The sequence below is a fragment of the Rhodofomes roseus genome, assembly GCF_022264815.1.
Source record: "Rhodofomes roseus strain CIRM-BRFM 1785 chromosome Unknown C8Q71scaffold_25, whole genome shotgun sequence".
Lineage (NCBI taxonomy): Eukaryota > Fungi > Basidiomycota > Agaricomycetes > Polyporales > Fomitopsidaceae > Rhodofomes > Rhodofomes roseus.
This window is the reverse complement of record NW_025952981.1, coordinates 131,586-153,170: the sequence shown is the minus strand read 5'-3', so window position 1 is coordinate 153,170 and position 21,585 is coordinate 131,586. Positions and strand designations below refer to the sequence as shown.

Sequence of the window (21,585 nt, the reverse complement as noted above, 5' to 3'; positions counted from 1 at the left end):
TCATGGCGCTCGCAAATAGGGTCGCTGACCACATCTCGGACGGGTACAGCGAGGAATTAGGACTACTGTTGTAAAATACAATATTGGCTAGCTGAAATATATTTGCTGCTTTGTCGCACTGCTTTCCCGCACGCCTAAGTACCTCATGTGTCTATGTGCCCTATGAGCCTCATTGCCTCATCGCGTCTCAGATGAGAGATAATCTACTCAAATGAGACTTGAATGAGGCAGCCGTCTCAGACTGTCTAATTGCCTCATTGCCTCAATGAGGCAACATAGGCAGGTGGCGCACTTTCCTGATGTCTCGTGCCCGGCAGCCCCACGGGCACTCAGGTAGGAATTAATAAACCCGCTTCGTTGAACTCCATTGCGGAGAGCCGCCTTGCAATCGTCGACGAGGCTTCCCCACAGTTCCATCTCCCTGCAGAGGTTTAGTCAGAATCAGCACTCATCTTTCTCAACGCGAAGCAGTACGACTGACCATAAATGCAGCTGCTGAGCTTTCACCCTCCATGGCGCCAAGAAGTCGGGAAGAAGTCGGATAAGCGGGAACACATCCGCTCTGCAATGACAGTGGCTCGGGGTCAGACCACCATGCTTCATGATTCCGCAGTATTCAACATCCTCACAGATAGTTTCCGGGCTGCGACATTTCAGTGAAGTTGTTGACGACATCGTATATCTTGTGACTGCATCGAACAGGTCAGTAACAATTGCCGCCAGAATCAATTCTGTCCTTACAGGTCTGGGTTATTCACATAACGGGCCACTCGCTTGCCATACATTGCATACAATGATATACTCGCTGCCTATAAATGCTGTTTAGGGCACTGAAAGGCTGATAGAGTGGACAAAGCTACTCACATATCGTCTCACTGGCGCAAACCAGTGTGTATCTGGTACTTCGCCATGTGGACCGCCAGGCGCGTCGTGAAGAAGACTCTGATCACCGTGACACATGAGGTCAAACAAAAGTACGCGCGATTCATGCTCTTGGTACTGTCGAAGCTGCTTGGAGGGACCCGGACCTAGCGTGCTTTGCAAGGCCTTCCTGACTGCCTAACGAAATCGTCAGAAGTTCCCATGACAGGACAAGAGTAAACATATGCGTAGCTATGTACCTTCATTGGACCATCGTACTTCAAGAATGCGAGGCCGAGGCCGTCACGCAAGATGTCTTGAGCGACGTGTGGAGTCGCCCGGCTAGAGTAGTTGTGACTACGCCGGGATAACAACTCATCGGCGGCTTCCGCTGTATTGAGCACGACTACGTCCTGTCCGCCCAATTTGAGGTAGAAGATTTCCCCGTACTGACCGGCCCATTCCAGAAGCTAGAGTTCGAGCATGAGACGACCATCGTTGAATTCCATGAACTCGGACGTTAGGCTGCTTACCTTTGGATGCGGCCGTAAGGCGGGGTATTGGTACAGATTGCCAATGAACGGGAAGCCAGGCGGTCCAGGTGGAAGCTTCCGTCGCAGCGGGGCACGTCTGTAGATGAAAGCAGAGATAACACCAGTGAGTAGCGCAACGACGAGGAGTACTAGTGTCTTTGCGTCACTATTAGATAACATCGTGGCGGTCATCTTGGACCGTACGACCGAGAAATGGACATCCTATATAGCATTCGCCCGCGATAGGAGCCCAACTAAGGGTCAACTTCGATTCTCGTGACGCTCTAGATGGGCTCGTAGGATTCGTAGAACGTTGATCACGTAACCACCCCTGGCCGCTTGAGGGCCCGGGCCTTGACATGTGGGACAACGGGAGAAGACTGTGAAGCCGCAAATAACATACAGTTTGGCGCATTTGGTATTCCCAACGCTGTTTGCAATGCATAGACGACCAACGGGGATATATGAGACCAAGCGCAAGCGCTGCGATAATGTCCTCGGCGTCTCCTCGATACGAATTCGCAGTGACATCAAGTCAGAGCGTGTCAACGGTAGAGGGAGAGCTCGTTCGATCTAACGTCAACAACGCCCTAGGGTTTTTTTTGGTGCGCTAGCCTCCACGATAGACAACGATGGGATAAGAGCGGCCATCAGCAACAGCTTCCGAGAAACGTTCTATGGGGTACATGAGCGCGGATCGCACCTTTACGATGTTGTGCCGTGCAGACATATAGTCTTGTTGTCTGCCAGAGAGTGAGTATCCAGGAGGTGCCTAATGCGTGTCAATCGCCTACAAAGGTGATCCTTCAGTATTGAATAAACACAGGACGGGCATATGAATGATACACTCACTGTCCCATGGTAGTCCATCGAACGGTGCAGGCCGGTGAATGAGCTGTGAAATATCTTCGCATCAGGCAAGCTTGCAAGGTTCTAATGCATTGACAGTGGCAGACACGGTCAGTACAACGTACACGCCATGCTAGACGGCCGTGGGGACGTACCGTCGCTGAGCAATGTCCTCGTAAGCGTGACCTATGGTCGCGGTTGCGGTTGTCTTGACGGCAATGTCGAGCGAAGTTGTGTCATAGTTAGACACGCGCCGGACTTCAGCTCGATGCATGGCGCTTCGCACTGCGCAACGGGTGTGTAGAGGCGCGTCTGAGTCGGCCCATCGCCATAGTGCAGTCACGCGTTGATCTCGAGGAGAGGTAAGCTGTACAGTCGGACGGGGACCATTCTCCACTGACAGTCCGGTCCAATTGAATTGGACTTTGCGATGGAATCCCGGCCCTTGCGCATGTCGTCCTTGCCTCCGGCGAGCACAGAGTTTCGGGCTCTGGCTAGGGCCGCCCACTGCGATAGGGACCATTCCATCAGTACAGTCGACGCACAGATAAAGCCGCCAAGACGATTCGACCATGCTCTTGTCCACTTGCGAAGCAGCGTTGCACCGCAGAAAACAAGCCGTCGCCGGGCTCGCAGAACCCATGATGATGGCGCGCACCGCCCACCACGCTGTCCGTGCTTCTGTCAGCCTTAGCCGATCGATAAGAACGAGTGGCACAAGGCGGTCCAAATCGAGAGAACAAAAGGCTGAGTCGGAATGGCCGACAATGGTTGTTTGGTTGACCAAACATGGACCCACAGACCGCATGATATAAGGCCGGCCAGGGTACCACTTCGTCCCCCATCCCTCTTGACCTTCGACCGCCACTCGGTCTCCCCGTCCCCCATGTCTCGCACAAGACGGGGCACAGGGATTGCGTGACGTCGTCGTGCGTGAACGTATGGCCTATATGCGACTACACCGCAGGTGGCACGGTGTCATGGTGGTCAGATGTACGTCCCTCTCTCAAATGCATCGGAGTGTCGTGCTCACCGAGGCTTCCTTTTTGTGCTCCTTTCTTCCCCGACGGCAACCTGGGTCTCATGTTAGGCCACGCTCACCTTGACGCCACACCTTGCGTTGCGCCACAATCGCGTTGACGCCTGGGCCAGAGCCATCCATGCACTTGATAAGATCCCTCAAGAACAATGTAAGTCCGCGGCGACATCGTCGAAGCATCATGGTCACTCACCTCGATTCGCAGATGCACGCCTCAATCCATGCAACGACTTCAAGACAACATTACAGTTGAGGATCATTGCACGCGGCGATCACTCATCCACCTCTTAAACGGGGCCACCCGTACGTTGCACGATCGGTGAGGGAACCGTCCAGCCTAGGTGTCGTCCGGGCCCGGCTACTCTTGCCGCAGAGTAGTCGGAAGCAGCTGTAGTGTGGCCGTTCACCACGGATGCGGAGTGCACTATTGTGCCACTCCGTAGATGACATGGTGCGCGGGCCCTCTATGGGGACCGTTCCGCTGATGACTGGTTCGACTCCGTCATGGGGCGGACCACGAGGCTATTCGATCGTCGCGTACGGGTGAGAAGGCATGGCACATGTGAGTATTTGACGTCGTTCAGCTGTGTGATGATGACTGACCTTGAGCGTAGGCCATGTCCAACGTCAAGGATCCTAACGATCCGCGACGGGTGTATGCACACGAAGACTACAGCGGGCCGAAAACCTCTCGGTACGAAAGAGGGGCGCCGTTCCATAAAATTATCAACTGAGCGGTGCCCCTGGCGAGGATGCGAAGTGAGTATCCACACTACGCCTCAGTCGACCTACTAGCTGACCGTCATCGCAGATCATCCCAGCCGAACCTCAAGGACACAAGACATCAACGAACAAGCGTGAGCCATGCCCGAGCGATCAACAAACGAAGAACACACTAAATCGCAGGGCATGGCTCGACGGACACAGCCGTCTCGCGCCCCCCGTGCGAGGCGGTGGGGTTTTTAGTGGGTATGGGCCGGAGCGCGTCGACCCCCGATTCTCTAAGTGCACTACCTGTCGGCGCGCGATGACGGCCGAGTCCCACACTGTTCTCCCGCAACAGGAGTTCGTGCGCAGCCGCATTTTCCCCGGAGGAAACGAGCGTGCGCCTCCGTGGAGAGGCGCCTCGTTGTAGCTGAGCAGCCCTCCGCAAAAAACAAAAAAAAAGAAATCACGTACCGAGCGCATCCATTCACCTGCTGTGTACAGATATTGAAGTGAAGCTTGTATCGACTCGTAGGGTAGTGCGTTGACCGCTCGTGTTAGCGGTGGGAATAGAGGCGGAGATCATGGCGTACGTCCAGTCGTAGCGAGTGCACCGTCTTCCAGGTTGTTGTGTATGTCTGCGATACCTGAGTCTTCAAGCTTCAAGCTTCACAATCTCTCGGTGGACCGCAGCGACGATAATGAGGGTCAGCTCGCCTCCATTTGACCGCGCCTGCCACAGGTTCCCCACCATGCACTGTGCGACATGGCTCGCGCACAGAAGGAGGAGGAAAATGGGCGAACTTCTCCATTCTCTCGCCAGGGGTCGACACGCGTACGGTGCAAACCCTGACCTTTGAGTCGGGGCTACTGAGGCCACGGCACTGAGTACCGACATCCGATTGAGTCCGACGAGGCTGCAGACGGTGCAAAGGCAAGCAAGCTTCAGACCCCGGATCGGCGGACAACGCTGAGTGCGGAAGACTCAGACGGGACATGCAATGCTGGTGACAGGTGTAATATCCGAGGAAATACTGCACTTCAATAGTCGTCAGGACGGATGGAACTTAGATGGCGAGGGACGAGAAACCTCGACGCGCTCTGGGAGGACGCGTCTACGTCACGGTAGCGCGTCTACATCCTACCGAGCGCTCCCCCGGCCCGTATACTAGGCATCGAGCTCAACAGAGCTCAACCCACTCTTCACTTTCACTCAGACGACAACGACGAATGGATTATACGTATACTACAACACAATGTGATGCGTATGATACACCATGTCCAGCACAGTCCACGGGGCGAACCAACGTACATAAGGAGAAACATCAATCTCAACAAAAGTCACACAACAACTCGAGAGTCGAAAGTCAGAGTGAACCAACTGGGAGCGCGAGCGGGGTCGACGAACTTGAAGGGAAAGAGGTCCGGGACGCGATATGGGGTTTACGGTGTACAGGATGGTACGGTAAGGCGAGGTGCGTGAGGGACGGTGCGTGCGTGCGTGCGTGAGGGTGGGGTAAGTGGGGGATGCGAGATGTATGGATCCGGATGAGCGGGGATGTGAGCGTGCAGCGATGCATGAGGGATTACGGATACGACGACAACAAGGGGACGAACAGACGAACAGACAGACAGGCAGACGGAACTCAAAGCGAGCCTGAGATCAAGAACAGAGACGCACGGCGAGGTCGAGAGCACGAGCAGAGCCTGAGGAGCAAGCGAGCAGAGACGACGAGGAGAGCGGGGACGCCTGCCAATGGGGTATGGGAGGGTCAGTACGTGCAGCTCAGCAGCGCAGCACGCACGGCCAGCTGCGCCGAACGATGCACGCAGCGAAGGAGGATCCAGGCGAGAGAGAATCATGCCGAGAGGCTGGCGGACCGGCACGCGCCGCCGTCTCGGTGCGCGATCGCAGGAAAGGTGGACAGGACGAGGTCAGGACGCACCCACCCGGGTCCGCTGCACCGGCACCCGCCCACAGCTCACGGAAGGCACGAACGGCGCAATCAGAACTTGCGGCCTCTCCACGCATCGTCGCGCATAAAAGCGTCCCGCCCGTCTCCCTCCGAGTCGCCCGCCCGGCCCCCCTCACCTCGACCGCGACCTCCGCCGCGCGTGCGCGTCCCGCTCGTCCGCCTCGCGCTCGCGCTCCTCGATGAGCCGGACGAGCAGCTCGACGTCGACCCTCGCCCAACCGCTGTAGTCCCCGCGCTTCATCTCCTCGATGCGCGCGCGGTGGAAAGCGATGTGGTATGGCAGGATGACCGCCCAGTGGTGCTCCTCGGAGAGCGCGACGAGCCGTGCGAGGTACTGCGTGCTCGCGGTCGCGATCGCCAGTACATCCGCGCGGCCCGGCGTCGACGGCGTGTGTGACGACGACGGCGGTGACGAAGGTGAGTGCGGGGACGCCGGTGAAGATGGCGTTGACGGGGCGGGCGCTGCGGACGCGAGGGCGAGGAGGATGCGGAAGTAGGTGGAGAGGGGGGAGACGAGCGCGGAGAAGGAGGGGTAGTAGCGCGTGATGAACTCACGCGTGGTCACCGTCGTGGACGCGGACAGCGGGTGCGAGAGGTCTGCGGGCGGCGGCGTGTTCGCGGAGCTGCGGTAGTGCTCGTCGAGCTTGTAGAGCTCGAGCGGGTCGAGCGTGTGGCGCGCGATGGCGAGGAGGATGTCGGGCTCGACATGCGGGAATTGGTCGAGGAGCACCCGGGCTTGCGACGGGATGGGCGCGGCGGGCGTGCGGGACGGCGAGGACTGCGAACGGGCGATGAAGGGGCTGGACGGCGCGGGGTGGACGTGAATGAGGGAGATGAGATACGCGTACTGGTCTGCGGTGAGCGTGACGGTGCCCGGGGCAGGGCTCTTGCGTGCAGTTTGTGAGTGCGAAGACAGGTCTGGTCTGCGCCGGTGCGCATCCTGGGCGTGGCGGGGGTCGGTGGACGGGAGAGCAAGGCCGCCGAGGACGGCGGCAGCGGTGGTCATGGCGGGAGGTGGGCGTGAGGGAGAGCGAAGCTGGCTACATATGAGTACACGGGCGAGAGGGCGGGGAAGGCTAACTGACCTGAGGACGAGGCAAGCGAGCACGCGGAAGAGGGCGGGTGAGAGCGAGAGAGGATGAGGAGATGGATCGGGAGGGGTCTGATGGAGGTCTGCCTTGGGCGCATGCCGCCAGCCCACAGAAAAGGAGAGGTGTGGCGGCGAGTGGCAGGAGCTTGTCCGGACGGGGCGAGACGAGCGTGAGCCTCGAGCGATCGCTGCTGCTGTTCGCACTCCACTCGCATCCCTGCCCCGACGCACACTCACCCAATCGTCCCCCGGCGCCTCCTGCGATCGGGCAGTGACGTAGCATGGTGCCTGGTGCGGCCGTTGCCGCTTCCCCGCCCCCGCCTTCGCTGCTGTCCGCCAGCGCTGTCAGCCTCGTCGGCCTCGCCGCCTCCGCAATGCAGGAGGTGGCCGCTGGACGGTGCTGGTCGTGTGCCTCGGACGCGATTTTCGAAGGCGTGACCGCGCCTCCTGCCTCGCTCCTACAAGTACGTCATGTCTTTCTCGCCGTCTGCGGCCAACAACTCACGGCTATATCGGGACCTGCTTCCTCCGGTCGTCCGCATCATCTCAGACACACATCGCTGTAGTCTTCTCGGTCGGACATAAGTACATCACGTCGCACGACACTCCACGTCAGAATCCTCTCCTATCACATATGCCTGAAGAAACGGGTCAACAGTGCGTTCTTGAGCACTCAGTTTGGTCGGCCAAAGTACGGATCGGTGCCAAACACCCACCGCCAACAAGCATCCTGGCCCAGCCGCGCCGGTACGTGCTTCTGCGATGACGTCTTTGTGATCCTCTACGTGGGCCACACAGTGCTTGCCGCACGTCGGCCACTCAGAGGCATGAAAAGCGCTCCTCCGGTCCAATCCTGTCAAGTAAGCAGATGATGGGGGCGTCTTTCTTTGTCCCATGGTATACCCGTTTGTATACCGAACGCCATCGTGTCTTCTCGAATGTCTGCAATCTTGTAGTGTCCTGCCTGATCGCGGGGCAGTTCATCGGGCACGATGTACCTGCCCAACTGCCATAGGTACAAGTGACGTCAGCTGTCGCAGTCTCCTTCATCTACACGTCCAGGAGGGAACATGAAACGCGTCCGGCTTCATTCTGATACCTGATCGAATTCATGTGAACTCCCTACAGACACTCACGCTGACGAACATGCAAACAGTAATGCAAATGGGTGACAGATCCCACCGGTGTTTCGCACTCGCATCCCCCATCCAGCACACTTTCTGTCTTGCGGTCCACCCCCCTTCCTCCGTATCCTCGGGTCACCCCATGACATGCCAAAGCCTCCAGCATCCCCCAGGCGTCCCATCCTGTCATCGCCACCACACAGGCTGCAAAGTGCGGACCCGTCAGCGCTTCAGCCCAACCACTCCGCTGCGGCTGGTCATCCTGAGGCTTAGCATGAACGCGAGGAAAGGTACAATAATACGATGCACTTGGCGGTGGTGACGTCCTCTGTTGTGATGCGTTGTCCACGATCGCCGCTCAGCCGCCGTCGAGACGTCGAAGCCCACAGCTGGCTCTACTTGCCTATGTACGTACCGTCACTGCAGGCGGCCCGCGCGTAGGAAGCGCGTGGCCTGAACCCAATCGCCTGTGCCGGGGCTTCGTGGGTTCCGCACGATGACGTCCTGATAGTGCGTGTGTACCGAACGCCTTGGTGACTTCTCGAAGCATGATCTGGGGAGTGTTAGGAGCATGGGATGATCCCTGGCCGCGCTGTCTGTGAGTCTGCCGTGCCCCGTTCGCTGCGCGACGAGGGATCGCTCCACATGCGAGCTATCATATAAAGCTCAATTAAACTGCGCGACGCGCGAGCATCCAAGGGTACCGCAAATCATATATATGCATGTAATGCGCACCACGATGGACGTCCTGTCATCCCATCCCATCCAGCTACCCCCTCCTCCGAGTCGGCCCTAGGCCTTGGGTGGAGGTGCTCTGGAGCTTGGAACATGTCCACGGGCCCCTGTGACATCGGCGATGCCCAACGGATGACCTCCAAGAATCGTTCTGCATCTGCGTGTTTCAGCGGACGTGGCGGGCAGGGTTTGAGTTTGCGGGCGTGTCGCCGATGCTTCTCGCCAGATAACACGATAGCGTCGCGCGTCTGTCCCTCTGCGCCTGTCTCGTTCTGTGTGATCCCGGTTGTGCCTTGCGCTGCGTCCGGCCGGGGTATGCTCACCACTCGGAGCGTTTCGCTTGAGAGTTGAGTGGGTCCAAGGGGCCAGGTTGAAGTACTCGTCGATGCCTCGTTCCGCGGTCGGAAGTCTGCGAGGCACGGTCGGAAGTCTGCGAGGCACGCGCACTTGCAAGGGCTGCCTAACTACGCGAGATAATCAACACGATTGCAAGGTAGAGAATGTATGACAATGACACGATGAGTTCCGCTGTTCGGCGTGATGTCAACTTTGCACATAAAAGTGCATCGGCCTGTGGAACGATTGCGCCCTCGGCCGGCTATGAGAGGACCTTGTCCGATGGTTTGCTGCATGTCCCTCATGCCTGGTATATATAAGGTCAGTGCCGAGGGCCAGTGCTTGCGCGGACGCACCGCAGTTCCTAAGTCGTGCGACGACAGCCACATCGTCTCAGTGGACTGCAAGTCTAGATACGGCATTCGCCGCATGAGCTAAGGGACCACTTACCGTGTGCCGAGCTTCAACGTACGGGGGATCACCGTTGTTCAACCACTCTCCAAAGACCAGGCGTTCGGCACGTGGGGGAAGTCCTCAGCAAAGGAGGGTGCATCTTCGTCACTGCTGGGTTCGTCCACGCTGGGCTAGTCCGCGCCCGGAGGTGAAAGTGACTTGGCTCCTACTCGACCTCGTCAATGAATGTGCCGCTGAATCAATGTTGTCGGACGAGGGACACCTGAGCGGAACATAGCCAATGATCAGAGTCTTCGCAGTGGGGCTCCGTTCGATACTAGGCCTGCTCGCAGTCACCGCTGCGCGAAATCAGCTGCGAGACCCCGCTGAGAGGAAAATCGGGGGCGGGTGAATTGAAGTTAAACGGAGTGAAGCAGGTCATGAGTTGGATGATGGGGCATGGGTGCTTGAAGGGCCTCTCCAAAGGTCGTGTGGAATCCGCCTATTAGTCCCTGGGGCTGTACGGCTGTTGCTAGCAGAAGCGAGGTCGTCTGGCCAACTTGAAGGGCAAGCCAGGGGCGCCATGGCCCAATATTGGCCGAATTGGGATTGGCAGGCGTTGCGGGGGCGGGTCGGGGATGGAGCCGGAGTAGCCGAGGCGCGTGAATGGGGAGGCAAGGCGGGTGCACACACGGACAACCAACGACCTCCTGCACCCGCTCCCTCCCTCTATGTCCCCGCCATCTCCGTAGCACCATGCCCAGCGTCACCTCCACCACAGAGGCCGCCCCCGCCAGCCTCAACCTCAAGGCCTCCACCGGCAACCTCTCCATGTCCGCCTCCGTCCCGTCCACTCCTTCGTCCGCCTCGCCCAAGGCCTCCTTCTCGTCGTCCAACTCGACCCTCGCCAGCCTGCGCGGGCTCTACCCCCGCGCTGCCCGCGCATTCCTCCAGCGCAACGTTGCGCTCACGCACTCCCTCCTCACCGCCGCCTTCGCCCTCGTCGAGCCGCCCCCGTACTCGTATTACGCGGACGCCACCAGCGGGCGGATCGCGGACCCTCTTGCGAGCCAGCGCAGGAAGTGGGAGGTCCTGCGCATCACGTTCGAGACGACGCTGTATGCGTCGCCCCCGCAGACGGAGGACCCCGACGAGCTCCCGCCGCCGCTCCGTGCGAACCTCCTCCTCTCGCCCGAGCCGTTCATCGCGACGCTGCACAATCGTGCGCTGCAACTGTTCACACCCACTACTTCCTCCGGTGCGCAGATGATGAAGCCGAGCTCGACTTATCTTCCCGCGCAGGTGCTCGTGACCCTTGCTCTGGCGAGTCTGAAGCTGGGATGCACCGCAGTCGGGAGAGGCATGATCGAAGACTGGCTCGCGAGGCGACCGCAGTGCGCGGACGCCGGCAAAGAGGATCGGGAAGGGTATTCTAAAGTTATGGAGCTATATTGCCTGCACGTCCTCCCCCGTCTAGAAGATTGGGACTACGCAGAGGACTTCCTGCAATACGAGCGCGAACTGGCGCCAGAGACAAGGAAGGTGCGTTATTGTGGTCGCCCGGTTATGTGTCTCGGCATGGTGTATGATGTGTGCAGGCACACTGCTCATAGCGCAGCCAATGCCTCTGTCAGCGGTTCGTCCATGGAGTCATGGGCGAAGCGTTGACGGAGACAGCTGTGCTCTGAATAGTGGGCACGCCCGCGGGCATATTCTGATACAGGTGGACTCCTATGGATAGCTGCTGTAGTGCTGTCTGGAGTCCGCAACCCCTTCCATCTGCTATTATAGGTTATCCCTGGTCGTGAGCAGACCGCTAACAGCTCGCCCGTAGTACATGATCTCGTCCCTGCAAAGCCTCCGCGCACAAGCCATGTCCTCTCAGCCACCCTCAACATTAAAAGGGGTTCCGTCGTCCGCGTCGGAGCCCGCTCTATCCACCTCGCGCTCTGTCTCTCCTGCACGCTCCGACTCGTCAGCGTCCTCGTCCTCGAGCGGGTCGACACACACCGCCACACCGACCACGCCGCGTCCAGGCGGGAAGGGCAAGGCCATGCTGCACCCCATCTCACACATGACGTCCCTCCCTCCCTCCGCCTCTTCCCAATCCATCTCTTCCACGACCACCTCGCGCACCGTCACCCCCTCCAACGCACATGCCACCTCCCCGCACCGCCGCTCGCGCTCGGCGAACCGCTCAAAAGCCGCAAACGGCAGCGCAGACGTCTCGCTGGCCACGCCGCGTGCGGCCTCGCCTCTCCCGCACACACACGCGTTCCCGAGGCCACCACGCACCGCGCCGCTGGAGGCCCCCGCGCCGCAGCGCGCGCCGAGCACGCTGGCGCTGATCCGGACGAGCTGCGCGGCGCTCGTGCGGGGGATGTCGCGCACGAAGCTCGCGGCGTACGTGCTGGTGTTCGTGCTGGTGCCGCTGCTGTCGTTCGTGCTCCGGGTGCGCCGGACGCGGGGGCGCTCGGCGGGTGCGAAGGGGGGGACGGTGGAGGAAGTGCGGCGGCGCCTGAGGAGCGCGGGCGGGGGAGAGGGGAAGGGTGTCGTGGCGAGGGCGTGGGAGGAGCTTGTGAGGGCGTTGGGGGATACGGTCCAGATGGGCGGGCGGGGGCTGGTGTAGGGAGGGTACTGCGCGGGTTGGTGCTTTCGATCTTATGTAGAGGCGGTTAACGTTTGTGCAGTTTCCGCTTGCTTATGCCGGCGATACCTTCATTGTCGTGCTCGTTCGTTGTATCCATGGCATTTTGGGTATCAACATTGCCTTTGCGCTCTGCAGGAGTGCGAGCCCCCGTGTCTGATCCTGCAGCTGCTTGATGTTGCTGCACTTTATAGCATTTGGTCTCGCGGAGATGCGCGTTTCGCTGGGCATGTCGCCAGAGGGACTGATCAAATCTGTAATGACATCTCCGCGTCAGTGTTCGACATTTGTCAATGTCAAGGACTTTCAAATGTTGTGAGTGTCGTGAAAGTCTATCAGGGAGTCAACAACTTGTGGGTCAATTGCATTCAAGGTTCGGTGTAAGGACACCTATAAGGGGTCTATTAAGACCTAGTCTTGTAACAGCAGCTCTGGGATCGAACATATAGCTGCTCGATGAAGTTGAAGCATCTAAATGCACTGCGTAGACGCTCAATCATGAGGAGATCTAGAGCTCGGTGCCGGCGGGCGGCTGTGGCGAGCGCATTAATAACTTACCTGATTTGGAAATAATATGGGAAATTGGAAAAAGCGCCGAGGCGGTGATGGGATTTCTCCCTTGAGGTGTGACATGGACAGGTCTGCCCCTGTTGCCACCTCGCGAGGCCGGCGAGCACATGCAGTGAACTGGTGGGCTGTAAATGAAATCGGACGGAAGCTTTTTTTCGAGCCATCGAGGAGGAGCGGACGGGCGCAGGCGGTGGAGCGAACAGTGTTCTGGAGAGCCACCGTAGGCGGCAGCCTCGTGTTTGGCGCAGAAACCTGCGCTCGGGACTCCTCCAGTGCGCCGCCATCCGCCTTGACAGAACGATCCTCGTCCTGCATCGTCGCTGCTGGCTGTCTGCCTCTGCGCCAATCCGTCGAACGTGCGAGCGTAGTCAGCATCCGCGTGCCTGCTCTCTCTGCACCTCTCTGCTGCCCGACCCCGGCCGCGCTCTGCCCGCGGTCGCGTCGACATACTGGACCTCCTACGCTGGCCTCGCGCCGCCGCCGCCCCATCCTGGGCTTCCTGCCGCGCGCCCGCCGCCGCGCCAACACCAGCCTCGCCCCGCCGAACGACGTCACGCCCCAAGCGCCACCGCAGCCCGCCAGGCCGAACACCGCGTCCGGGTCCACGTCCACGCCCGCTCCCGCTCCCGCTCCTCGCCCGCAGCCCCGCTCGAGCGGCCGCTCCGTCTCTGACCTCCCCCGCCCCCGCGCCAGTACCCTCATGACGACCGCCCCCGCCGCCCACGATGCCCACCCCCACGAGCCCGCCCTCCCCCAGACCAAGCAGAACCTGAAGGCCTGGTGGAATCATTTTCGCTTTGCCCAGCAGGCGAAGAAGGAGGCTGAGGAGAAGAAAGGCGAGTCTGCCCCTATACTTCCTCCCATTTTTGCGTCCGTCCCCGGGCTTCGAGGCGTTGGTCTGGGGTCGACGCCGGTCTCGAGTCTCGCTGCGTGCGGCGATGTATGTTGGATTGCGACACCGCAGGTCAGGCAGTCCTATACGACCTTGTGCGACCCAGCACCGCGTTCCACGATCCAGGAACCTAATCGAGCACGACTGATCCCATTTCCCCGCGCTCGATCATCTCGCCCAGCAGACACTAATACGCAATGACTGTGCAGCAGGCGAGGGCGTCGTCTTCAGCAAGCCGCTAAAGGAGTCCCTCAAGTACGCAAGCGTCCAGATCTCCACGGCGAATGCGAACGGCGAGCTGTACGTGTGGGGCTACATCCCTGTGGTTGTTGCAAAGTGGTGTGTACCCCTGCCGTGATCGTCGGTGTGCTGTTCGATCGAGCGGTTGCTGATGGTCGTTGTAGCGGATTGTATTTGAAGGAGAATGGTGCGTCGTGCTGCTGGTTGTGGGGTGATGTGGGCGTCGACGACTGAGTGGCGGGCTGCTGTAGCGACGGAGGTGGAGGGTACCTTCCGGGTGAATGGCTCGAATAAGCGCATGCGAGAGCTGCAGGCTGCGTTCGAGTCTCCGCCTAGGGTGCGTCATGATCTCCATTTTTCCCTTGCGGTGCTAACGTATTGCCTTGCAGTACGGGAAGAATCTCGACTGGAAAAAGGAGCATTACACAACGCACGACGTCGCGAGCGTGTTTCGACGATTCCTCACGCAAATGCCAGTACGTGTCCTTCCTCCGCTCGTCTATCTTCGTACGCTCAGCACCACCCAGGAACCCGTGATACCCCACGATATGTACCACTATGTCAGTCGCATCCCCTCTTACGTCTGTTGCCCACACTGACCGCGCAGGCCGCTAGTTCCGGGACACCCTTGGTATGTCCTGTGTTGCGTAGAACAGTCCGCGTAGGCTGACATATGTCCAGCGAAAAAGCCGAATAATCAGGACGAGATCATCCAGACGTACAAGCGACTGATCCGCTCAATGCCCCGGGCGAACCAGTACCTCCTCTTGTACGTCCTCGACCTGCTCTCCGTCTTCGCGCGCAAGGCCGACAAGAACCTCATGAACGCAAAGAGTGCGCCACTCCCTCCTCTCCTCGTCATCCGCTGACCCTCCCCCCTGCAGACCTGGCGGTGATCTTCCGGCCAGCGCTGATCGCACACCCGAGCCACGAGCTGAACCCGCAGGAGCACCAGCTCAGCCAAGAGGTGCTCGAGTTCTTGATCGCGCACCAGGACTGGTTCATGCTCGACATCCCGCCACCGCCGAGCCGGACGGACAGCGCGCAGACGGTGCCGACGACGCCGGTGGACGTCGTGCCGAGTTCGGGGAGCGATGATGAGCAGCCAGGTGGGTGGAAGCTCGTGAATAGTCCTAGACGGATCACGAGACGGCGGACGACGACAGAGAGATCGTCAGGTGTGTTGCAACCTCCTTGATGCCGCAGAGGAGGTGCTGAAGGGAACTCGCTGGTGGTACAGAGAGACGAGCAGAAGGGGGTGACTTATCGCCCGTGCAAGAGACACCGCCGTCGAGACGGAACTCGCGCAACGAGGGCTCGGTGGCGAGCGTGACGCGGAGTCGGACGCTGCCGCCAGCGAAGACGCGGCACAACCGGGAGACGTCGGACGAGGAGCGGGGCGCGAAGCTGCACAAGAAGAAGCGGGCGTCGCTGCAGCCAGCGAAGAGGCCCGCCGCTGCGGCCGCGGGGTGACGCGCGATCCGCGCTGCGTTGTGCTTTTTGTATATCTGTCTCTCTTTTTGCGCCGTCGGACGATTTTCCCTCCGTATGCTCGTGTCCCGATACTCTCGATCGACTGCAGCCTGCAAGCTACCTGACATAGAGGTGGGAGTATATATATGTATTCGCGCGTGACAGTGCCTCGCGCGCGCGGCCCCCGTGTTCTTATACCAGTACCCATTATTCGCTCTTCCTCGCTCATGCTACGCGTACTCGTACCGCCACACCGTCCTTGTTGCCATACTACTCCTCCTGCGCCCGCCGGCTGTGTTCCCATACGTATAACACGCAGTTCATCTGTGTGCGTCCACCGTACTGAACGTTCTCTGTGTCCCATGCTCTCGATTCTTTCTGGCTGCGAGTGTGGGTCTGAGCGAACATTTACCGTACCTGCGCGCTGCAGACTCCGCACCGACGATGTTCAGATGTACTTATATTTAGCGATCTACTGGTAATGTCTGCTTTTATTAGTGGCCGAGTGGCTGTGATGCAGTCTGGCAGAGCGTCTCCAGAACACCGGGCGTGCCCTGCCAAGGGACGGCGAGGGGAGCCCGTTGTTGGTCCATGCGACTGTACACAACTAGAATACCAGTTGAAGTCCATCGCTGGATAACGAACGCGTTGAGGAGCCAGGCTGGGACGACAAGAGAGATGAGATGGGGTTGTGAGAGCAGTGGAGCGCATGGCCGGCCATCGTTCGGCGAGAGCGTGGCGACGGGGGCGGCGGCAGTCAGGGCAGCTGCAACAAGGCCCCGTCCAGCTGACTGCTCTCTCTCCCCCATCCCCGTCTGCTGTGCAGCACCCCCGACAGCCCACCGGCGCGCACGATCCTTCCCCACATCCTACTCTCCACCCACTCGCCGCCGCCGCACGACGCGTCTCACAGCACCATGTCCGGGCACCGCAGCACATACAGCAACCTCGACACGGGGACGCCGTACCAGAACGGCGCGTACAGCAGCTCCCAGTGGCTCGAGAAACAGCAGAAGGGCGGCCGCAAGTCCAAATTCATAGTGAGTCCCGTTTTATACCGCCCATCTGTTCGCGGCCTCTCCTCCCCGCCCCCTTCCCCCCGTCCCCGTCCCCGCTCCCGTTCCTGTGCTTCCGCGGACAGACTCATCGCTGACCACGCGTCTCCGCACTGCCCCCATGCGCCGGCGTTCAAAGGTGATTGGCTCGGTCGTCGCCCTCGTCGTCCTCATCGTGGCCGGCGTCGTCATCGGCGTCGTCGTCTCCAAGCACAACAGCAGCTCGAGCTCCTCCAAGAAGTCCGCGAGCGGCAACTCGACCTCGGGGTACGCCGTCGGCCCGTACGGCGTCGTCAAGCAGAGCGACCCGAACGACCCGAGCTCGTTCCTCAAGGACGACGCGCTCAAGCAGTCGTTCTACGGCCTCGCCTACACCCCGGACAACTCCCAGCTCCCCGACTGCGGCAACTCCCTCGGTGCGTGTCCCCGGCGTGCGCGCTGTGCGTGCCAAGTTAATTTTGCTGAACGTGCTGCGCAGCCGCGGTGATTGAGGACATCCAGCTCATCTCGCAGCTTACCACGGTGAGTCCTCGGCGCCACCGCCCCTCGCTTCTGCGCAGGCTAATTCCCCGATAGCGCCTCCGCATCTACGGTGCTGACTGCAACCAGTCCGCGCTCGTGGTACGTCTCTCATGCGCGTCTTCGGTGCAGTGCACTTTGACTGAGTCTATGCGGACAGCTCGAGGCGATCAAGCAGACGAAGGTCAACGTCACGGCATGGCTCGCCATCTACAACGTCCCGAACAACGCGACCGCGTACGAAGAGCAGCGCGACAAGGTCCTCGACGCCATCAAGACGTACGGCACTGACCACGTCGGCGGTGTCACTGTGGGCAACGAATTCGTGCTCGAGTGCGTGTGCCCCGCCTCGGATTTGCATTGGCGAGTGTATGGACTGACGTCTCCGCAGCTTCATGGGCGCGAACGGCGGTGGAAGCGACCCGAACGACGCCGTCGGCACCGCTGGTGGGGAGCTGCTGATTGCGAACATCACCGACATGAAGAACCAGCTCTCGAGCCTGGGCTACTCCGTCCCTGTCGGCACCTCGGATGCGGGCGCGTACTTCAACGACAAGGTCCTCGAGAGCGTCGACTACGCTGTGCGTCCTGTTGTTCACCCTGCATGCTGCTTGCTCCTGACAGATGTACTGATGCTCCGATCAATTGCAGCTGTCGAACATCCACTCGTGGTTTGCGAACGTGTCCATCGCGCAGGCCGCAGACTGGACGTACACCTTCTTTGAGGAGGAAAACGTTGAGGTCGCCCAGGGCCTCTCGAACAAGCCCGACTTCGCCATTGGCGAGACTGGCTGGCCTACCGTGCGTGATGTGCCTTCCTCGTGCTCCGCGCGACGGTGCTGACTCGAGATGGTGTGCAGAACTCCACGACGGCGGCGGCGGCGAGCAACGGACCCTCGACTGCCTCCGAGGAGAACTTGCAGACGTTCCTCAATGACTTCGTGTGCGGCTCGAACAAAAACGGCACGGAGTACTTCTACTTCGAGGTCAGTTCTCCGATCCATGGGCGGGGGTCGATGCTGATGCGAGGCGACAGTTCGCCGACGAGGACTGGCAGGCGAAACAGTTTGGTGGTGTGGAGGGCTATTGGGGCCTCTTCCACGACAAGTGCGTTTGGGTGCCCTTGGTTTATCCTGTCCGATCACTGACGAGGCATCTTCCAGCCGGACCCTCAAGGGCATCACTATTCCCGACTGCTGAACGCACCCAACTCCCACATCCTCCCGTCCCCCCGTCCCCTCATATATCCGCACTGTATCGATTTGCATCCTGCCTGACATTCACATTCTTGGCCCCATTCCCCTCGCTTCATGACCGTTCAAGTTCGCATTCGGCTTCGCGAAGATCGGACCCTCTTATTGAAACGTGCCGCCCCGGACACTGCACACAGTCTATAGTCTGACTTATCTCTCTTCGCGCTTGATATGTGACTCTTCCGCAGACACTCATACCCGCGCGCCCCGTCCGTCCGTTCCCGCTCTGGTTCATTTCGCATTTACTTACTACCTTCTTGATCGGACGACCGTGTCGATGGCGCGCGACTGTACGCTATGATCGCCATGCCATGGTCCCGCGTACTAGTGCTTCCCTGCTTGGGGACACGGCCCGGGATAAAGGAGAGGGACAGGTGGGTGGACGGTCGATGGACTCCACGAACGATTGGAATGTTGTTGTGTGGATGAAGGTGGTTCTATCTATGTATAGGTACTTATCTGGGAACGTAATGAGAGTGATGGGCTTTCTGGCTGCCACTGTTATGGGAGAAGTTGAGAATGTGTATGCTAGTCTGCGGCGGTGCCTTCTGATGATAGAGGGACAATAATAGCTGCGGAATGTCTGCGCACGCGACCGAGGTATCAACAACGTGGTGTGAAGAATGTCAACTGACTGCAGCTGCAGATACCATTGGAAGAGACTACTTGATACAATATGCAACATAGAAAACTGATGCCGATGTGCGAAATAGGTCCCAGTTCCGTATGCATGACGAGGATGAATGATATCTAGCTACCGTGAAGTCATGATCATAACAGTCATAAACGAACCGTCCATCCGGCAGACCATATACATGCGCCCTCAAGCTCAAACTCAGGGTCGCCAGCCCATCACCTTCCGGAGGTTCTGCCACCGCGAGGGCTGCGCGTACTCCCCCTCATTGAAGATGAACTCCCACCGGACAAGCAAGTCGCCCTTGCCGACCATGCGCCCGCCCTTGATGACGGGCATCCCCGCACCGACGATCCGCGTGCCGTCCGCGCCCTCCGACAGCGTGCGCGGGATCGGGAGCGCGAACTCCTCGCCGTCCATCCCGAGCACGTACGCGTGGTCCGCGTCGCCCGCGCCGGGCGGGCGCTCCTCCCAGGGGACCTGCACCGCGGCGACGAGGTCGGCGCCCTGGCGCATGAAGCGCGGGTGGTGCTCCTGCTCGACGACGAACACGATGTCCTGGAAGGACCCGTCCGCGCGCTCGTTGCCCATCCCCGGCACGAGCACGCGCGTGCCCGTGCGCCAGGCGGGGTCGACGGGGATCGGGATCTTGACCGACTCCGTCGCGCCGCTGCGCAGCGTGCGCGTGATGCGGTAGTGGTGCGCGCGCGCGTGGTAGAGGTCGTCGAGCGTGAGCCGCAGGGGGAACGTCCAGTCCTTGTCCCGCCGCGGGTGGTCCGAGGGGTGGTGCGGCGAGCGCAAAGGCGGGATCGGCGTGCCGAGGTTGATGAAGTCGTAGTCGATCACGTCTGCGCCTGCCGTCGAATCTGCGTCCACGGGTGGTGGGTCCAAGTCGAGCTTGGAGCGCTTGGGGAAGAAGCCTGGCCTCCGCTGTGACGTGGTGCTGTGTACGGGTGTTCATTAATGTGAGAGCGAACGATCGATCAGTGAGCATGCATGAAAACCAATGAATGGGCAACGACGCAGCTGACCTGTCATCTGAGCGTTGGCGGGTCTGACGCTTGCGAGGCCAAGTGAAATAGGCCTCTGCGCTGTGATGAGGATGCGTTGGAGAATGGGGAGAATGGGGATGGGCGTCCTTGTTTTGACGACTCGGAGATTGCGCACGGAGATTGTCCTTTGATCGCGATGAGTGCTGCCTGCGCCCTTCATCCTTCGTACGGCGTTCGGTACGTGTGTGATCGTCGGGAGTAGATGGCGAAGGGCGGACATCGCTCCTCTCTTTGCTATGAGATTGAGAATGCCTGCTGCTTCGTGCATCGTCACGTAGGTCCGACCGTGATGAAGTTGAGTGCCGGCCAGCGTCACTCGCATCGTCTTGGCGCGGCCGGTCCTTGTGTAGCTTGTTTCGTGTTGAGCTCTTCGGTGACGAAGGCGGAGTTGTATAGGAGGTATGTGAACTTGACCGCCTATAAGCAGGCGTTAGTACCCGTTGGCAAGAGGTCGACTTTGGCACTCACGTTGAATGAGCGTCTGATTCGTTATGGGTGCGTGAGTGCGATGACTGGGCGTCCTCGCTTCTGTGTTCATGAGGGGAGGCGCCTGCGTCCGGTGCTGGGCGGGAATGCTCCTGACGAGGACGCTTTTCAGGGTGAGGGCTGCCTCGTTTCCTATGCTGATAGTACTCCAGCAAGACGGTATAGGCCTCGTTGACCTGCAAAGGTGTCACGGCGTTCAGTACCCGTCGACATGACGTGCCACGAGGAGAAACAGGCCTCGCACCTCGATGAACTTTTGTTGCGCCTCGTCCTTGTCGTTGGCATGACGGTCCGGGTGCCATTTCAAAGCCTGGTCGCCCGTCAGCGCATCGTCTTACGGAGAATGATACGACGTACAAGTCTCTTGTACGCAGCTCTGATTTCCTCTTCCCCGACATGATCGGGCTCGAGTTCTAACGCACTGAAATACCTGCGGCTTGGGATAGCGACCGGCATAGTGAGCGCAGAGGACAAGACGGTACGCGAGAGAGAACGTGGCAGCACAGTAAGGGGTACGAAGATTGGGTATCGGCTCGGAGGGGACGCCCTGCCTCTCGGCTATGTTTTATGTATCTTGAAGTAATACGGAACGAGGCAGCGGCAAGATGCCACCGGATCTCGACGAGTGGCAGCGAGTGGCTCGAGCGGCTCAGATCGCCTTTTGGTGAACGCCTCTCCGACCACCTCGTGTTGTACACGCCGATCGCGTATGGCCGTCGCTTTCGGTTGATATGCCCTTGTGGCGTTGGTCGGACTCTTCTTTCCCTTGTTCGCTCTGCACAGTGCACACAGCTTATTGTGCTGCGCAGAGTCCAGGCTGCTGTCAGGGACCGAGCATAGCCCTTCTGCTGCCCCTGGTGAGGATGCCACTGTGTGGTGTAGGGTACCGGTTTGCAGCCACAACGAGGCACTTATGCAGTCACACAGCCATGTAAAATCAGGCGCACGGGTGTAGGAGTCACGATTGCGAGATTATTCCTTGGTATCCTCTTGTAGAACATGCTGGACGACGATTCACGCTGCATGTCCCGCCCTGGGACGGAGATCATCACGGCATGACGCGCTCGGCGAGCCGCGCGATATGGGATGATGCGCTAGCAGCATATGCAGAAATGAAATCGAT

At 59.7% G+C, this 21,585-nt stretch overlaps 8 protein-coding genes across 8 annotated transcripts; 4 read left to right on the top strand and 4 right to left on the bottom strand.

Moving 5' to 3' along the window:
* Positions 1–272: 272 nt before the first annotated feature.
* On the bottom strand, positions 273–1,796 carry C8Q71DRAFT_291788 (cytochrome P450). Its single transcript, XM_047917591.1, has 6 exons — positions 1,395–1,796; positions 1,122–1,331; positions 865–1,059; positions 742–809; positions 482–689; positions 273–421 (listed from the first exon to the last, which is right to left on the bottom strand). Exons 1-5 carry the CDS (start codon positions 1,584–1,586, stop codon positions 626–628), a joined length of 729 nt encoding a protein of 242 aa, XP_047774674.1. The 5' UTR covers positions 1,587–1,796; the 3' UTR covers positions 273–421; positions 482–625.
* Positions 1,797–2,021: 225 nt separating this feature from the next.
* On the bottom strand, positions 2,022–3,473 carry C8Q71DRAFT_291824 (uncharacterized protein). The gene is made up of 6 exons (XM_047917592.1): positions 3,277–3,473; positions 2,815–3,199; positions 2,645–2,750; positions 2,399–2,594; positions 2,247–2,327; positions 2,022–2,184 (listed from the first exon to the last, which is right to left on the bottom strand). The coding sequence occupies exons 2-6, from the start codon at positions 3,049–3,051 to the stop codon at positions 2,100–2,102; spliced, it is 705 nt and encodes a 234-aa protein (XP_047774673.1). The 5' UTR covers positions 3,052–3,199; positions 3,277–3,473; the 3' UTR covers positions 2,022–2,099.
* Positions 3,474–5,785: 2,312 nt separating this feature from the next.
* C8Q71DRAFT_291735 (uncharacterized protein) lies at positions 5,786–7,151 on the bottom strand. Its single transcript, XM_047917590.1, has one exon. The coding sequence runs from the start codon at positions 6,967–6,969 to the stop codon at positions 6,076–6,078; it is 894 nt and encodes a 297-aa protein (XP_047774672.1). The 5' UTR covers positions 6,970–7,151; the 3' UTR covers positions 5,786–6,075.
* Positions 7,152–7,334: 183 nt separating this feature from the next.
* C8Q71DRAFT_726746 (uncharacterized protein) lies at positions 7,335–8,068 on the top strand (the record flags this gene model as incomplete). The annotated part of the gene is made up of 4 exons (XM_047921796.1): positions 7,335–7,517; positions 7,712–7,800; positions 7,852–7,913; positions 8,010–8,068. 4 exons carry the CDS (start codon positions 7,335–7,337, stop codon positions 8,066–8,068), a joined length of 393 nt encoding a protein of 130 aa, XP_047774671.1.
* A 2,265-nt stretch (positions 8,069–10,333) lies between these two features.
* On the top strand, positions 10,334–12,270 carry C8Q71DRAFT_824318 (uncharacterized protein; the record flags this gene model as incomplete). The annotated part of the gene is made up of 2 exons (XM_047926257.1): positions 10,334–11,183; positions 11,476–12,270. The coding sequence occupies exons 1-2, from the start codon at positions 10,398–10,400 to the stop codon at positions 12,268–12,270; spliced, it is 1,581 nt and encodes a 526-aa protein (XP_047774670.1). The 5' UTR covers positions 10,334–10,397.
* A 594-nt stretch (positions 12,271–12,864) lies between these two features.
* C8Q71DRAFT_781155 (uncharacterized protein) lies at positions 12,865–15,962 on the top strand. The gene is made up of 10 exons (XM_047924870.1): positions 12,865–13,694; positions 13,960–14,089; positions 14,155–14,177; positions 14,242–14,327; positions 14,380–14,466; positions 14,518–14,550; positions 14,606–14,621; positions 14,672–14,824; positions 14,875–15,168; positions 15,231–15,962. The coding sequence occupies exons 1-10, from the start codon at positions 12,920–12,922 to the stop codon at positions 15,461–15,463; spliced, it is 1,830 nt and encodes a 609-aa protein (XP_047774669.1). The 5' UTR covers positions 12,865–12,919; the 3' UTR covers positions 15,464–15,962.
* Positions 15,963–16,233: 271 nt separating this feature from the next.
* Positions 16,234–18,296, top strand: C8Q71DRAFT_291146 (glycoside hydrolase superfamily). Its single transcript, XM_047917587.1, has 9 exons — positions 16,234–16,934; positions 16,997–17,040; positions 17,095–17,139; positions 17,198–17,370; positions 17,429–17,618; positions 17,689–17,838; positions 17,898–18,023; positions 18,074–18,144; positions 18,201–18,296. Exons 1-9 carry the CDS (start codon positions 16,640–16,642, stop codon positions 18,235–18,237), a joined length of 1,131 nt encoding a protein of 376 aa, XP_047774668.1. The 5' UTR covers positions 16,234–16,639; the 3' UTR covers positions 18,238–18,296.
* Positions 18,297–18,992: 696 nt separating this feature from the next.
* Positions 18,993–21,197, bottom strand: C8Q71DRAFT_291271 (uncharacterized protein). The gene is made up of 5 exons (XM_047917588.1): positions 20,820–21,197; positions 20,707–20,772; positions 20,445–20,638; positions 19,956–20,393; positions 18,993–19,867 (listed from the first exon to the last, which is right to left on the bottom strand). The coding sequence occupies exons 1-5, from the start codon at positions 20,916–20,918 to the stop codon at positions 19,126–19,128; spliced, it is 1,539 nt and encodes a 512-aa protein (XP_047774667.1). The 5' UTR covers positions 20,919–21,197; the 3' UTR covers positions 18,993–19,125.
* Positions 21,198–21,585: the final 388 nt, after the last annotated feature.

What these genes read in the sequence shown, in the direction of transcription:
- C8Q71DRAFT_291788 (XM_047917591.1), bottom strand. Translation starts at nt 1,586, where the DNA reads ATGACCGCCACGATGTTATCTAATAGTGACGCAAAGACACTAGTACTC. An exon ending in CCTTACGGCCGCATCCAAAG is followed by an intron (nt 1,332 to 1,394) that starts GTAAGCAGCCTA and finishes CTCGAACTCTAG; the next exon opens with CTTCTGGAATGGGCCGGTCA. An exon ending in AGTACGATGGTCCAATGAAG is followed by an intron (nt 1,060 to 1,121) that starts GTACATAGCTAC and finishes CGATTTCGTTAG; the next exon opens with GCAGTCAGGAAGGCCTTGCA.
- C8Q71DRAFT_291824 (XM_047917592.1), bottom strand. Translation starts at nt 3,051, where the DNA reads ATGCGGTCTGTGGGTCCATGTTTGGTCAACCAAACAACCATTGTCGGC. An exon ending in CAATTCAATTGGACCGGACT is followed by an intron (nt 2,595 to 2,644) that starts GTCAGTGGAGAA and finishes CCTCTCCTCGAG; the next exon opens with ATCAACGCGTGACTGCACTA. An exon ending in CGATGGACTACCATGGGACA is followed by an intron (nt 2,185 to 2,246) that starts GTGAGTGTATCA and finishes TCACCTTTGTAG; the next exon opens with GCGATTGACACGCATTAGGC.
- C8Q71DRAFT_291735 (XM_047917590.1), bottom strand. Translation starts at nt 6,969, where the DNA reads ATGACCACCGCTGCCGCCGTCCTCGGCGGCCTTGCTCTCCCGTCCACC.
- C8Q71DRAFT_781155 (XM_047924870.1), top strand. Translation starts at nt 12,920, where the DNA reads ATGGACAGGTCTGCCCCTGTTGCCACCTCGCGAGGCCGGCGAGCACAT. An exon ending in CCTGTGGTTGTTGCAAAGTG is followed by an intron (nt 14,090 to 14,154) that starts GTGTGTACCCCT and finishes TGGTCGTTGTAG; the next exon opens with CGGATTGTATTTGAAGGAGA. An exon ending in GATTCCTCACGCAAATGCCA is followed by an intron (nt 14,467 to 14,517) that starts GTACGTGTCCTT and finishes AGCACCACCCAG; the next exon opens with GAACCCGTGATACCCCACGA.
- C8Q71DRAFT_291146 (XM_047917587.1), top strand. Translation starts at nt 16,640, where the DNA reads ATGCGCCGGCGTTCAAAGGTGATTGGCTCGGTCGTCGCCCTCGTCGTC. An exon ending in TCGAGAGCGTCGACTACGCT is followed by an intron (nt 17,619 to 17,688) that starts GTGCGTCCTGTT and finishes GATCAATTGCAG; the next exon opens with CTGTCGAACATCCACTCGTG. An exon ending in CGGAGTACTTCTACTTCGAG is followed by an intron (nt 18,024 to 18,073) that starts GTCAGTTCTCCG and finishes GCGAGGCGACAG; the next exon opens with TTCGCCGACGAGGACTGGCA.
- C8Q71DRAFT_291271 (XM_047917588.1), bottom strand. Translation starts at nt 20,918, where the DNA reads ATGCCGGTCGCTATCCCAAGCCGCAGGTATTTCAGTGCGTTAGAACTC. An exon ending in CGCAACAAAAGTTCATCGAG is followed by an intron (nt 20,639 to 20,706) that starts GTGCGAGGCCTG and finishes ACACCTTTGCAG; the next exon opens with GTCAACGAGGCCTATACCGT. An exon ending in CGCCAACGCTCAGATGACAG is followed by an intron (nt 19,868 to 19,955) that starts GTCAGCTGCGTC and finishes ACCCGTACACAG; the next exon opens with CACCACGTCACAGCGGAGGC.